Source organism: Paroedura picta, chromosome 10, assembly GCF_049243985.1.
Source record: "Paroedura picta isolate Pp20150507F chromosome 10, Ppicta_v3.0, whole genome shotgun sequence".
NCBI classification, from domain to species: Eukaryota; Metazoa; Chordata; class Lepidosauria; order Squamata; family Gekkonidae; genus Paroedura; species Paroedura picta.
In genome coordinates, this window is record NC_135378.1 from 76,908,211 (window position 1) to 76,923,664 (window position 15,454).

Consider the following 15,454-nt stretch of genomic DNA (forward strand, 5'->3'; position numbering starts at 1 on the left):
GACTGCCACGCACGCGCGTTTGCGCCCGGCAAGCTTCTCACTTGAATCTCACCCTCCCCACCCACCAACCCACCCACTTGCCCTAAAAGGAAGGAGGCAAAAAAAAAAAAAGGCCACCAACTATTACTTGAGTCAGGGGTAGTCAACCTGTGGTCCTCCAGATGTCCATGGACTACAATTCCCATGAGCCCCTGCCAGCATGGCAGGGGCTCATGGGAATTGTAGTCCATGGACATCTGGAGGACCACAGGTTGACTACCCCTGACTTAAAGCATATGAAGCCCATTAAAGGGAGAAAAACAGTAATGGTCACATGGATGATTCTAACCAATAACATGCCTCCCTGGTCAGGGCCACATTGCCCTTGCTCTGCCCCGACCTTCCCGGCAAGACCTCAGTCCTTTGAGGAGGGGGCAGCAGCACCTTGTTCCTCCATCTTTCCATGCCCTTTGCACTGCCAACAAAGATGCTTCCTCCTCTCTGGCCTGTTGCAGATTCCCCTTGAATAGCCCACCCTTCCAATCCCCTCCCCTGGTTTGCTCCTCTCTTCTCTTCCACCCAATCCAGAGAGTCCTCAAGTGCCAATCGCCACCTGGGTTGCTCCCTTTCCCAGGTAGGGCTTGTTGATGTGATGGCTCCACCTGGCTGCCAAACTCTGTTACTGACCCCAGAGACTGCTGTCCGGCAACTCAGCAATAACAACGGGAAGAGCAATAGCAGGGTTTATCTGCAAATGGCAAACCGGCAACAATAGACCCATCACTTTTGAAACGTCACTTAAGTCTGAGTTTAGAAATGTTACTCTGTTTAGGATTGCATTGTTTGTGATTTGATGACTGGAACCTTCAAGTTTTAAATGTATGATATTGCGTGAACATTTGCATGATGCTGGCTGAGAGTGTCTGGAGTGTTTGGAAAAGTCTTATGCCCATTTTTCTAAAGATAATCCTATAATCTGGATTTAGAAGGTTAAGACTAGACTGGCTATGGGAAGGGTTGCACTCTAATATTTGTTATGGGCTCAGCAATCGGCTGCGGAAACAGAGCTTGGGAATCCAGTCAAAATCCAGCCAAAATCCAATACTAATTTACAGAACCAATGAGGAAAGTGTGATTAACTGATTGGACCAAGCATTTAGAATGACATTTACATGAAAAACAGAACAAAACAAAACAAAAACACTTTAAAAACAAACATAAAATAGACTTACAAAGTGGATTTTTTTTTGGCCTTTATTGCTGTTCAATATTATCATAGCATCAGTGCTATATTTCATAAATCCTAGTAGTGTTTTAATAACATATTTCCTCCCCAAAGGCAGTCAATATAAGCACATGTATAATCTGCCCTTTGTCTAAGAATCTGATATTATACTATTATACTTTGACTAAGAAAGTCACTGTGAAAAGAAGCAGCATCCCACAGTTATCACCATACTTTTAAATGATGCTATTAAAGACACTATTAAATATTCCCCAATGCTGATTTGCAGGCTAAAGCCGGTGAAGCATTCAGTTTCCCAAAGGAGGGAACCCGATCCCCAGACAGCCCCACATAGGAGCACTGAATCCACACCCTTCTCCTGTTGCCTGTCAGGCAATGGTAATCAGAAGTAGTCTGCCTTTGAATGTGGAACTTTCAGTTAACCTTTGATTGGCTTATTCCCCCACAAATGTATCTAGCAGCACCATTGTTTCTTGTTGTAGCTGATTCTTTGGTGCCATGACCCAACCGTGCGCCCATTCCTTTCCCTTCCCTAATTCACCAGATGGATAATCCCTACAGAGTCAATGATGACCCAGCGAGCCTGATGACATCAAGAGCTCAGTAGCCAATTGGATTTGGCAACGCGATAACCACAGTGAGGGCAAGTGAAAGCAAGAGAAAGTGAGGGTGGTTGCAACAAGCAGCTTTTTGCCAAGAGTATCATAGTATACTTGACACCTCGATGCTTCTTCAGCACTGCTGAATATTTATTTTTATTTAATTTTTAAATTTATATCCCGCTGCTCTTGGCAGTGCCAGTTCGCGGTGGGTTACAGGTTAAATATGTTTATGAAAAAAAAATGAGTTTCAGGAGATTCGGCTGAGGTCCAATAAGCGCTCTTATTGGGATCCTACACCACCACCCATATACCTTGACGGTTATATAGACATGGCCAACAAATATGTGTACCAAATGCCATTAGGGTCCTTTACAACTGATAGAGTTCCTAATTTCTTCTGTGCTCCTGAGAATCTTCTCGAGAATAGATATCTTCCATTTGGCTGTGGTCACCCCTTTGGTTACTCCCATCAGAAAGGTTTTCTTCCACACTCTCAGACGACTGGTAACTACCAGGGTTATCGTTCTGATAATCCTCATAAGACTGGTGGCTCTCATACCTGCCGTTTTCCTCACTCTCGGATGACTGGCTGCTGTCACTTGCATGGGCATTTTTTCTTGACTTACCCCTTTTCTCATGCCGTCTGCTTTTCCTTTGCAAGACCCCCAGGTGCCCGTGGTATTGCTTAGCTCTGCTGCTGCCGTGTCTTCCATTATGAATGCTAGAGCTCTTTGTGCTTGGTTCCGTGAGCTTCCTGTCATTCTTCAAAGAAGAATGTTCCCGGCTCCTTGCAATATGCTTATAGTCATGAGATCCATAAGCCAGAGTGAGAGGACTTTTGATCCCAACGGATTTGTGTCCGCTGTTTTCATCCTTTCTTCTGGAAGTATCAACACCAAGATCTGCAGTTTCAGGGGCTTTGTGGTAACCGATACTTCCTTTCACAACTTCCTTGTTGCCTCCTTGAAATGTAACCCCTAGTCTACGGTTGCCTTTTTCTTGCCTCTCTGGGTCACTCCTGTGAGCATTTCTGTTTATTATTTCATGTCTGTCTGTTTTATTTTGATGAGGTTTGGTGAAATGAAAACCCTCTACCCCATTGTCAGACTTCCCATGAATGATACCAACCACACTGGTACCTTTTTGGCTTTGGTTAATTGAACCAGAACCTGATCTTTGGCTGAGAGACGTTCCTCCAAACAGTGCACCTCCACTTTTTGTATTTGATTTAGTGACTCCAGATCCATTCAGCTTCCCACTTGATAGAATTCTGCTTTGAGTTGTTTGACCTGCTTGGATGAAAACGGGATTCTCCACTTGACTGGTAGATCGCCCTGTAATATGTTCCTCTTCGCTTGTTCTATGTTTTTGGGAAACACCAGCTACGTCGATATGACTGCTGGACTTCCCAGTAATGTTGTCTTCTTTCACCATGTCATTTTTATGGGTCTTCATGGCATCAGCCACATTGACCTGCTTGCTCCTAATGACCTTATCTCTCTCTTCACCTTTGGGATGTGGTTTGGTTTCTCCATCCATGATTTTCTGTCCATCCTGTTTCTGATCAGGCACAATGGTTTGACCCCTACCCTTCTTTGGATCTCTAGTGTAGTTAATCATTATTTCATTCCTGGCTATTATTTCACCTGTGTCTGAAAAACTGGTGTCATTCCTTCCCTTTCTCATATGATCCACGTATTTAAGCAGATCTCCAGAAATTTTACGCTGTACATTGAAATCAATCTGTAGTCTTGTAGAAGCATTTCCCTCTTTGTCCTTGTCCAATGAATCAATAGGACCAACTTCAACTTTACCTGGCTCCTTATTGGTTGCATTTTTTACTTTCACAGAAACATTGAAATAGTCTTTGTTTTCTGAGTCCTTACTTTTCTTTGGGATGTGACTGTGAAGGTTGGTTTCCTGGATTAGACTGGCTTCATTCTCTTTTGCCCCAGTTTTGGTATATGCGCCTTTGGATGGCTTGGTGACATTCGATATCCCAGACTGCTCAACTTCATTTCTCCCCCAACGACTATTGGCCTCTGTGCCTCCTGGGCCTTGATGGTCTCTTCCTTGAGTTTGATGTTCAGTGCCCGAAATGCTGCCATGGTGTCTTTCATCCTGACCTAGGAAACCCATGTCTCCACTTCCATCTATGTCACCAATATCATCCGTGAGAGTGACATTTCCTCCTTTGTCAAGAATATATTGTGAGTGATGTTGTGGGATATCCCCATTACTCGGGTTACTAGAATGTTGATGAACATTGGTATTACTAGGGTTTTCACTGTGTTTGTTCAAAGCCCAGGAGCTCTCACTAGTTCTTCTGCCTTCAGGCTCACTTTCATTTCCCATTTCAGCTGTGTTCTCATGCCCTTCTTCCTTCTCTTCGGCAGTGTGGTTGTCGCTAGGCTGTCTTGGTCCTTTGTCCTTGTCCGGCCCATGCTGACCACTGTAAGAACTCTTGTTATCATCCTCTTCTTTCTAAATTGCATTTCCAAAAGGAAAATGGTTACTCCGGAAAACTGTTACTTTGACAAATGAGTATTTGCATTAATGGGTACACTCTGTGAGTCGGGAAACATATATCTTCTTTGAACTCAGAAGACCCCAATGCTTAATGATTAGCATGGAAATCAGTGGCCTAAGTATGCTTAATTATGTGATGGATTGTGTGGCCAGTGTGCATGGACAGCCTGGTGGGCTGGAGGCTGGCATTTCTGATGGAATGGAAGGTCACTGGTTCTAGACTCCCCTGTAGGAAGAGAGCCCAGGACGGTATCTTCCATAGAGCAGCTGTGGCTCAGTAATGGAAAGATAGCTTTGGATGCACGTTCCCTGATGCCCTTTAGTTAATATGCTTATGGTAGCAGATGGCAGGGGAAAACTGCTAGATACTCTGGCAGTCGGAGAAGATGATGATCAGCCATGTGTTCTAATGGAATGACTTGGCATGACACAGCTTCATATGCTTACCTTAGTCCACCCTCATCTATCTGCCTATTCATCTATTTCTTTTCCAGTCCCGGAAAACATTTGGGGCTAATTCACAACTTGGGGAGCAGGGTTCACTAGGACATGACTTTTCTTTCAGTTTTCATTTATAGTGGCTCAGACTCAGAGCCACAAAGGAGATCATAGAATCATAGAATTATAGAGTTGGAAGGGGCCATACAGGCCATCTAGTCCAGCCCCCTGCTCAACGCAGCATCAGCCCTAAGCATCCTAAAGCATCCAAGAAAAGTGTGTATCCAACCTTTGCTTGAAGACTGCCAGTGAGGGGGAGCTCACCACCTCCTTAGGCAGCTTATTCCACTGCTGAACTACTCTGTGAAAAATTTATTTCCTGATATCTAGCCTATATCGTTGTACTTGAAGTTTAAACCCATTACTGCGTGTCCTTTCCTCTGCAGCCAACAGAAACAGCATCCTGCCCTCCTCAGATGGGTGGGAGGAGCCTCTAAATGAATAACTTCATCCAAGTAAGGTTGTCTACTGTCCTGGGAAATTCCTGGAGATTTTGGGGTACCATCTATAGAGGAGAGAGGATTTCATCTAGAATCCATGGTATGCCATAGAGCAGGGGTAGTCAAACTGCGGCCCTCCAGATGTCCATGGACCACAATTCCCAGAAGCCCCTGCCAGCATTCGCTGGCAGGGGCTTCTGGGAATTGTGGTCCATGGACATCTGGAGGGCCGCAGTTTGACTACCCCTGCCATAGAGTCTACCTGCCAAAGCAGACGTTTTCTCCTGGGAAACTGATAACAATTGTATGGAGATCAGCTGTAATGCTGGGAGACCTCCAGGTTGCACCTGAAGTGGGCAACCCAGGATGAATTCCAGGGCATGACATCTTTGTTGATGTTGGCTATCTTAAGAGTTAATTAGTCCTTACGGGGCACCACTGCTTGCCTATGTGGTCTATGTGGTCAAAGGCTAAGTGGTTCTCTAGTGGTTAAACCAATTTACTGTCTTTCCCATGCACTGCTCCCAATTCTCCAGGTATGTTCTAATCGAGAGTCGGCATCCCTAATTCCTTCCTCACTTTGAAGTCCAGGGAACGGCATGTCTGCCCTTTTCCTGCCCTTTCTTGACTTGGAACTTGCTGTTTTAATACTGATAACTGTTCTAATGAGATTGAGTCTGGCAGTGACATTTTTATTCTAAGGAAACAACAGAGTCTGGTGTACCAAGTGGAAAGAATCGCAGGTCAGTCTCCGAGAAGAGGTCGATCTGTTAGTCTTTCAGTGCCTCAGGGCAGACAATTCAGAGTATCAATGAGACATGAATTAAACAAACCACACTCTTTTACCTTAATCCACGTTTGATTGCTTGGCATCAAAGGGGAGTACATGTACTGGAATATGTAATATCCGTGCTTGGCATTACGACTTTTTACTGTGATCTAGAGACAGAAAAGAATGGTGTAAAACTCTTGGAATTAATTCAGATGGGTAGCCGTGTTGGTCTGGAATAGCACAACAAAATCAGAGTCCAGTAGCACTTTTAATATTTACTTTCTACTTGTTCTGGCTAGGCCTTACCTGCACCAGGCCAAGAGCAACAGCACTGCAGGGCCACCAGAGGGCATCCGTAGCCTTCCTTCGAGGGGTAGCCATTTTTCCTAGGTAGCAATTTAGCAGTATTTCCCCCTCAATTTGCACTGTGGGCAGCACTGATGTTTGGGGTCTTATGGGAAATGATATATGTGCAAGCTGAATCTTTCGCTGACCTCCTCCTTGTCTGTTTCCTATAAGGAATTGTAGATCCTGAAAAGAAATCCTTATTCCTGCTCCAAGGAGGAATTGATCCAAGTTGCAAATCTTCTATATGCTCTTTTTAAAAATGCAGTCTCTTTTTATAAACCATGTAATTTACACAGCTTAATATTAAATATATTTACAGGACAGCTCTGAACAAAGCGTTCTAAAGGTTCTCGTTAAACTAATAAAAACAGAGGCAAATATTTTAAAATCTTTTGACATCAAGAAACACTTGGCCACAACTGGTGGAAGTTCTGGCATAACTTCCTCAAAGGCAGTGCTAAGATGTGTCACATTGAACAGCTGACCTTGTGGTGGTGGGGATGAACAGAACCCTATTATGAATTTACCTGATGTTCTCCTGTACACTTCTGCTTAGCTTTCTTATGATGAGGCTGCAGTCCCTGAAGAACAAATTGAGGTCAGCAAAAATATCAAATGATTATTTTATTAATTTATTTCCCATAATACAATCTATTAAAGCCCCCCCCCCGAACAAAACAGTGATCATTCTCAATTTTACCTCTGTAGAAGACAACATTCTGTCTTTCTCTTCCAATGATTTTATTTGCTCCTTATATACCAGGGTCAACAAGATCTATTTTCTTTAAAGATAATTTATTTTTTTCAACCTTGCTGTTTTGAACCTCCCCCCCACACACACACTTTGTTAGATTCAATCACAGTCTTTGAATCCACTTTTGTTTCATTTACAAGTAAGGCCTTTTGTATAGAACTGCCATAGGTAATAGAATGAAAGTCATTATACTTACTGACTGAGCCCAGACTACGCCAAAGAGATATAAGCACAAAAGAGGAGCCTTCATCTTCTGCAAGTCCTAAAGGCAGAACAATATAATTAGTTAGACTGAATCATTAATATAGGTGATCAGGGTCCCAAACATGATTTTTTTCATGATGAAATATCCAGAGCAATTCATTTATTCTTGAAAAACCAAAGATCACAATCTTATTTCTGTGATAAGCACTACTCTTAGTCTAGTATAGCATTAGTCTAGTATAGCCTTTCTCAACATTTTTACCATTGAGAAACCCCTGAAACTTTCGCGAGGCTTTGAGAAACCCCAGAAGGGGCGCAATTGTGCAGAATATGGTTGGAAGTCATAGCTGTGTACATGCCCACCTAGGGCCCCTCCCCTTCCCACCCCCTCCAGACCATTTTGGGAGGGATGGGTGGGTCGACACGGTCATATTTGGTCATATCACCCAATAAAAGTTTAACAAATTTAAAAAATACATTTAAAATGAATTAACTGCTACCCATTCAGGAAACCCTTCCAGGGCTATCAAGAACCTTCCAGGGCTGTTTCATGGAACCCTGGTTGAGAAAAACCTGGTCCAGTAGCACCTTAAAGACTAACATTATTTATTTATTTAATTGATTATTGAATGGTGTGTGTGGCGTAGCTAAGCGATCTGAGGGTTGCCTAGCAGCCAGGAAAGAGATGTTTGGCAATGGTTTGGCATTACTTGCATCCATGTCATGACCCCCCCGTGTTCCTTGGAGGAACACCATCCAAATCCTTGAAGTCCTCCCATTCAAATACTAGCCAAGGTTGGCCCCGTTTCACTTCCAAATCTGACAGGATTGGGCTAACAAAATGGGTGGCAGGGTATGACCTTTCTTGATTCACTGCTCACTTCTACAGATTGAGCGGTGACTCACAAAAGCTCATAGAAAGATTATGCTTGGGCTGGGAAAGGTGGGCCTGCATGCCAACAGGGCTAATCCCTGTTTACACTTGATACAGGCGCCGTCCAGGCCCTCTCTGGGCCCTGGCCCCTGATAGGACCCCTGATGGCCTGCAGCAAGGGAATGCAGATTCTTCCATGTTCCCTGTCTTGCTGCGGCAGCCAGTAGGGGCACATAAGGGCACAGCTGGGGCTTTGAGGCCTGGCTCCTTCCCCACACCTACGGTGTCCCTGCAGGGACACAAAACGTGTAGTTCGGCTTCGAAGTGCTGCGGAGATGAATGGAGCATTTCTACACCCCTATGATGGTGGGATAGTGGCATGCCACTACCCCAACCTTCTGCCCTGGGACCTCTGTGCCCCCCACGACCCCCACATGCTGCCGCTGTGAGGTGCAGCAGAACTTTCCCTGCCCGGAGTTGTGTGTGTGCACGTACAACTCCAGGGCAGACTGTGTGCACCGGGGGATTTCTTCTCCCGTGAGTAAACAGGATGCGGTGGGGCATGCTGTCCCATTACTAGGAATTGGTGGCAGCCTGGCATGGCTGCTGCTGTGCATAATCAGTCATAGTCTTGCTGCTCTTTAAAGCACTACTGTACACTTGCTCTTTTCCACTGCCATGGGCAGGCTAACAAGGCCACTCATCTTGATTGTAATTATGCATAAAGTTGCAGATCTCAGTTCTATATGCAATCATTCAACATATGTTCAATAGGAACACTCAAACACCAGTTCTTGGCCCGATTGCTGGTCACTGACAGGGATGGTTTCCCTCCTCCTCCAGCATCTGTTCATGTAGCTTGTTTCACCCTGGCAGTGCAGGGTGGCACCATCAGCTTTTCATGCATGCACTCCCCCCCCCCTCCGAGTTCTACCCCTCAGCCCATCTTTGCTGGGCTGCTGCTCCACTCTACAGACCATTCTATACGTTCAGACCTCTGCTCCATATGTTTATCCAGTCCCCTCTTGAAGCTGCCTATGTTCTGACTCACAAGAGATTCAATTAGTCTTTAAGTGCCAACGTATGTCTGCTTAATTTTGCTGTGACAAACCAAGATAGCTCAGCTACTCCTTGGGATCTATGGCCAGCTAGAGCAGGGGTAGTCAACCTGTGGTCCTCCAGATGTTCATGGACTACAATTCCCATGAGCCCCTGCCAGCAAATGATGGCAGGGGCTCGTGGGAATTGTAGTCCACGAACATCTGGAGGACCACAGGTTGACTACCCCTGAGCTAGAGGATGTGTGGGTGCAGCCACAGCTTTCTGTAAGGTTTCAGTTAAGTTCATTAACGTACTGATGACCACTTTTGAGCCTACATTCTCAGTGCCAGGAACAGCAAGTTCTTCTGATTTCTCATACCCACCTGTGGGGAGAAACCATCTACCTATGGCTCATTCCCATGCAGCACGGAGGCAGAAAGCCTGCATGATTGGGTATGCAGCCAGACAAAAGGCAGTAATGCTTATAAGCACTTGGAGAGTCTTTGTGTCATTATTAGGGAATGGAATTTTTATACCAATGGAAGAGCAGTCTCTGCATGCTGAATCAAGTCATGGGCTCAGGGTACTTATGTCTATCAAATTCTTCTTTTGCTGCAGGTGTCAATCAGAGACAGATAGTACCCCTCCCCCCAAGCCATGCACAGGATTTTTTAAACAGAACCTTTGTGATACTTTTTAATTAGTTCTTTCTCACTTTTTCTTGCATTTTAAAACTCTTTTCCTATTCCCCCCCTCTCATACTCTTGTTAATAGTTTTTCATTGATTCAACACAAAGCTTATTGTATCATTTGTTTTATTTAATCTTTATGGGGGGGGGTTAACCCCCCCACCAGCTCCCTTGTGCACAGCCTGCATCAAAAGCAGCATTTCTTGTATTGCTCTAAAAATAATTGCTTACTGCTGCCCACCCCATCAATCAAAGAGAGTGGCACCCAGCACCAACAGATCTGACCATTCATGAGTAATCCTTGAATCTGGGTCCATTCTGAGTGAATGACTATATACAAACATTGCCAGTTTAAATTTGTTTGCTCTGTTATCATCGCACTCCATAAAATGCTCCATTCTTGCATTTCTCAAACTAACAAAACCCAATTTGCAAAACATACTCAACCAGAATTGTAATGCGGAATCGTTGCCTTCTAGAAACTGATACCCTCTCCGCTTTCCCTGCTAAGCATAACTTTAGGTGAAGGCTGCATCTCTAGGCAATAGCTCTCCAAAAGAGCAGGTTCAGGCTTTGGTCCTCAGTTCGGTTTCCTTTGCTTGTTAGCATTAAAAATACCGATCAATCTGTCTAGCTAGAGAATGGAAGACAGCAGGATTACATTTAGCTGAATCGAAGTAAAGAGTCCATTGTTATAGGAAAGAAGGGAATAAGGACATTACCTTGTGTTTGCTGAAGACAAGATACCTCGCAGAGACGATTGCAGTCTTTTTCTGCACCTTGCCGAAGTTTAAAGTGAATTATAATAGCCATGAGCAATCAGCTCTTGCTGCTTTTAGCCCTTGCCCGCAGATAACTGGAGGAGGGTCTGTTTTGATCTAAAAAAGGGTTTGTGGTAGAAGTTGGGCATCTAATGTTCCCTCTGGTTGAATAAACAAAACCCAGGTTATAAATATCCATTGTCTGAGAGGTCTGATATGGAGGACTGCATTTTATGGTGGGTGCTTCCACTTCTTCTGCTAGGAATATGGGTGGAACAATATATTAAAAGACCCCCGGCCTGCTGCTGCAGATTGCATTCCAGCACAATTCTCCCCCCATACCTCGCTCTGTAATCCTGAACTTTGGCAATGCCATGATGTGCATGGAGAAACACATTGTTGTGACATCATGACATGAAGAAGGGGCAACGGAAAGTACACCCAAAGCAACCAGTTTCTGCAAAAGTTCTTCTTCGGGAGCGGGGTGGGGATAATGCATCGTTCTGGCCTATGGTCTCTACAGAGGAAGACTCTGCAGAGGGAGGCAATGGCAGACCACCTCTGCTTTTTGCTGGTCTTGAAAGCCCCTTGTTGGGGTTGACATCTTCACACACACAAATGTGAGCTAGGTACAATCTGTGGGGCTTCAGCCAGCTGCTGTCCCCAGTGCTGATCCTCCACACATCTCTGTCCACGTTTCCTTCAACTGCTAGAGTTTTTCACTTTTCACACAGAACCTGGACCCATTCTGCACACACGAAATAATGCACTTCCAATGTCCTTTTGCAGCTGGATTTTCCAGTGCAGAACATTGCATTGAAAGTGCATTATCCAATGTGTACATAATGGTCTGTGGTCTCTAAGGTGCTTCTGGACTCAGGTCTAGCAGTTCTAACTTAAGTATGTATGTCATTTCCAGGCTGTCTGTTATTGAGGAAACGTGAAACTAAAGTTCATGGATGGCCAGACTCAATCTTCTCAGGATCTGCCTGTTGATCTGTTTCCTGCCATGGCCATTAGGTGTTGTTATTCATTACTTGTAACCTTGAGGTTGTTTGTAAGGTTTTTTTTTTAATGTCATTGAAAATTTTACACATCAGCAAACAAAACCAACAACAACAACAAAAACAACTAAAAATAATACCCCTCCAGGAGGAAGTAGTAACAAAACAAACAAACAAAATGTATAGGAAAGACCTTCTACCAATTACATATAAGGTTCTTTCATATTCCCAATCCCACATACTTAAACACCCTTATTAGAAAACATAATTTCAAATAGTGTCTCTCATTAATCATTCTTAATTATGATATATATATATACTTAATTAAAATAATATAATTAAATACATAATTAAATCTATTATCTCTTCACTTACACCATTCTACAGTGTGTTTTACTCTCTTCCCTCTAGTAAAGTTATACTCCATCCTTGCCTTAACTAATGTGTTCAGCATAACATCCCCATTTACCTTATTACTTTTAAAATAATTCACAAAAGGCACCAGGTTTCTTATAAAACTATCTAGAATTTGGTCTCTCATTAATGTTGGTAGCTATATCTAATTCTGCATACTCCTTAACTTGCCATTTAGGATACTTTAGGATGCTTAGGGCTGATCCTGCGCTGAGCAGGGGGTTGGACTAGATGGCCTGTATGGCCCCTTCCAACTCTATGATTCTATGATTCTATGATTCATTCATTTGCACTCGGCATTTTTTCATTTTCCAAATACTGAGCAGAAATGATTCTTGCTGCTGCTGAGAATAATCTGCTCCTTCCTTTTGCTATTTATTTGTAAGGTACTGATGAGGTGTCAATAATTACCTTGGTGGGAGCCCACCAAGGAATACCAGGGTTGGGACGTGGAGGCAGGCCAGTGGAAAAGCTGGTTGGATTCAGTCCATTCTGCCATGCGGCCATCATACAAAACAAGGACTTGGGGTAAACAACAGGAGTATAAGAAATGGCACTAAGTACTTTTGTTGTTTTCCTACAAATTATCTAAAGTGTGGGCAGAAAAGAAACAGGAAAGGCTGTGTATGACACACCAGAGAATGGCTTTCCAAACAATGCTTTTTAAGCTTTTCCCATAAGCAGGTATCTAAAACTGCTTCCTATTTACTGTAAGTGAAACACTATAATCCAGACTGCATGGCTAAATTGCAGGGGGATTTGTTTAGATTCAGCTTGTGTAGGCAAAAGTTATGACTTGCTATTTGACAGGAGTGTGCTTTATTGCTCATCATGTAATCTACACCAGGGATAGTCAACCTGTGGTCCTCCAGATGTTCATGGATTACAATTCCCATGAGCCCCTGCCAGCGTTTGCTGGCAGGGGCTCATGGGAATTGTAGTCCATGAACATCTGGAGGACCACAGGTTGACCACCCCTGATCTACACGAAGATCAGCTGCCCAGTATGTTGTTGTTATTATTATTATTATTATTATTATTATTATTATTATTATTATTATTATTATTATTATTATTATTATTATTATATTTATAGCCCGCCACTCCCTTGCGGCTCGTGGCGGGTAACAATATCGCAATTCCCCATTAAAACCCCATAAAACAATAATAACATTGCCAATATTGCCGGCATGGCAAGAATGGCAGCTCAACTCCCCCCCCTCCCTCCCACTACTAGCGGGTGGAGAGGAGGTCCTGATGATGTTTTGCTTCGGGTCCAGAACCCAAGTCCCCGGGGGAGGCATAGATCTATTATCAGCCCCGGCCTCAACCATAAACCTGGCGGAAGAGCTCCGTCTTGCAGGCCCTGCGGAATGTTGAAAGATCCCGCAGGGCCCGCAGCTCTCCCGGGAGCTCATTCCACCAGGTCGGGTGGTGGACCACCAGGTCGGGTGATGCACCAGGGAACCAATATGGCAATAAAATATTGCCATAAAATGGACATATAGAATCTTCTCTCTTCAGTAATTCTTTATTCTTATAATTTCACACAAGGCCTGACGTGTTTCGCCTTACACCTTTTTCAAGGGACAATGGTTTTTATATTTAAGTACCAACTTCAACTTTCTAAAGGAATCTCTTGACAGAGTATAAGGTCATACTAACAATAGCTAAACATAGCTTGTGGTGCTCCAGACACTGACTAGAGTGGCCACTTCTAGGTTGGGAAATACTTGGAAATTTGGGAGGTGGATCTGGGATTGGGTGGGATTTGAGGTGGAGAGGAATCTCAGTGGAGTATAATGCTATGGAGTCCCCCCTCCAAAGCAGCCATTTTCTCTAGTGGGACTAATCTCTTTCATTTGGAGATGAGCTGTAATCCCAGGGGATCATCAGGTCACACCTGGGGACTGGCATCCCTATTAACATGTGGACAGAGATTTGTGAAGGACCTGCACTGGGGACTACAGCTGGCTGAAGCCCCATGGTTTGTATATGCCATATACGTGTGTGTGTGTGTCTGTGTGTGTGTGTGTGAAAAGTACCATCAAGTCACAGCTGACATGGCAATCCAAATATGGGGCTTTCAAGGCCTGTGAAAAGCAGAGGTGGTTCACCATTACCTTCCTCTGCAGAGTCTTCCTTGGTGGTTTCCCTTCCAAGCCCTACTACCAACCCTGTTTAGCTTCTGATGTCATCAAGCTGTACCATTCTGCCTTCCCTCCTGTACCTCATACTCATTATCATGTATATCGCTGTTTGTTGCCCCCTACTGGCCCGGCGGTCAACACGTTTTGCTGAGCAATCATGCTAGGCATGCTCCTGAAGGTAAGTGGGGCCTGCTCAAGTGTGATTCCAACATGGATGCCTGGACAAAATTTTGTGTGCTATGGTTCAAATGAAGCAGATCTATATCCTTGACCTGCTGGTGTGGTTTCTGAATTTTACGCAGGCTTAGTAGAAAGAGGCATTCTAGGTACTGAAGTCAACCAACATTTGTATCTATTATATATTTATTGATGGAATAGCATGTGTGTAATGTAGCCAGGAGACCTAGGGAGGTTGTTCGCCATTGCCTGGTATTCCTTAGAGAGGTCACCCTTCCAAGTGTCGGCCAGGGCCAACTCTGCTTAGCTTCCAAGATATGATGGGATTGGACTTGCCTGAGCGATCAAGGTTGGGTAGCATTTGTTTCTATTATGTATCGCTCAAAATCTTCACTTTAAAAGGCTTGTTTTTGGATATTTAATCTGGCATATAGTCGCCCATGGGATGTTGAACTGTGCTGCAAGTCTTGCTTTGCCCTCTCATTCACAAAATCACTTCCCTGCTGAAATCGGAAACGGCATTTTTACAGCATCCAGTATTTGATTTTCTGTCCATCGATTTTCTCACTGCAAATTGGGGTGCACAGAACATTTGTTTGGGTTAGGTCAGGGGTAGTCAAACTGCGGCCCTCCAGATGTCCATGGACTACAATTCCCAGGAGCCCCCTGCCAGCGAATGCTGGCAGGGGCTCCTGGGAATTGTAGTCCATGGACATCTGGAGGGCTGCAGTTTGACTACCCCTGGGTTAGGTGGTGTGAGAAGTCTTATGGCATACAGGTGTGCTATCCCATTAAAATAACTGTGGTTACCTCATCTCTCCTTCCTCTTCCCTCTAGAGCAGTGGTTCTCAATGGGGGGTTGGGACCCCGTTGGGGGTCGAAAGACGCTTTCTCAGGGGCACCATCCACACAACAGCCTTGCAGGGCGGATCGAGATAGAGCGCTTGTCTGTCTGGAGTAGTGGAAAAGAGT

The 15,454-nt window shown here is 44.3% G+C and overlaps 1 protein-coding gene across 1 annotated transcript; it reads right to left on the reverse strand.

Moving 5' to 3' along the window:
• Positions 1-1,246: 1,246 nt before the first annotated feature.
• Positions 1,247-10,754, reverse strand: LOC143819952 (uncharacterized). Its single transcript, XM_077302167.1, has 5 exons — positions 10,699-10,754; positions 7,365-7,430; positions 6,942-6,995; positions 6,141-6,233; positions 1,247-4,311 (listed from the first exon to the last, which is right to left on the reverse strand). The coding sequence occupies exons 2-5, from the start codon at positions 7,416-7,418 to the stop codon at positions 2,215-2,217; spliced, it is 2,298 nt and encodes a 765-aa protein (XP_077158282.1). The 5' UTR covers positions 7,419-7,430; positions 10,699-10,754; the 3' UTR covers positions 1,247-2,214.
• Between the last annotated feature and the right edge of the window lie 4,700 nt (positions 10,755-15,454).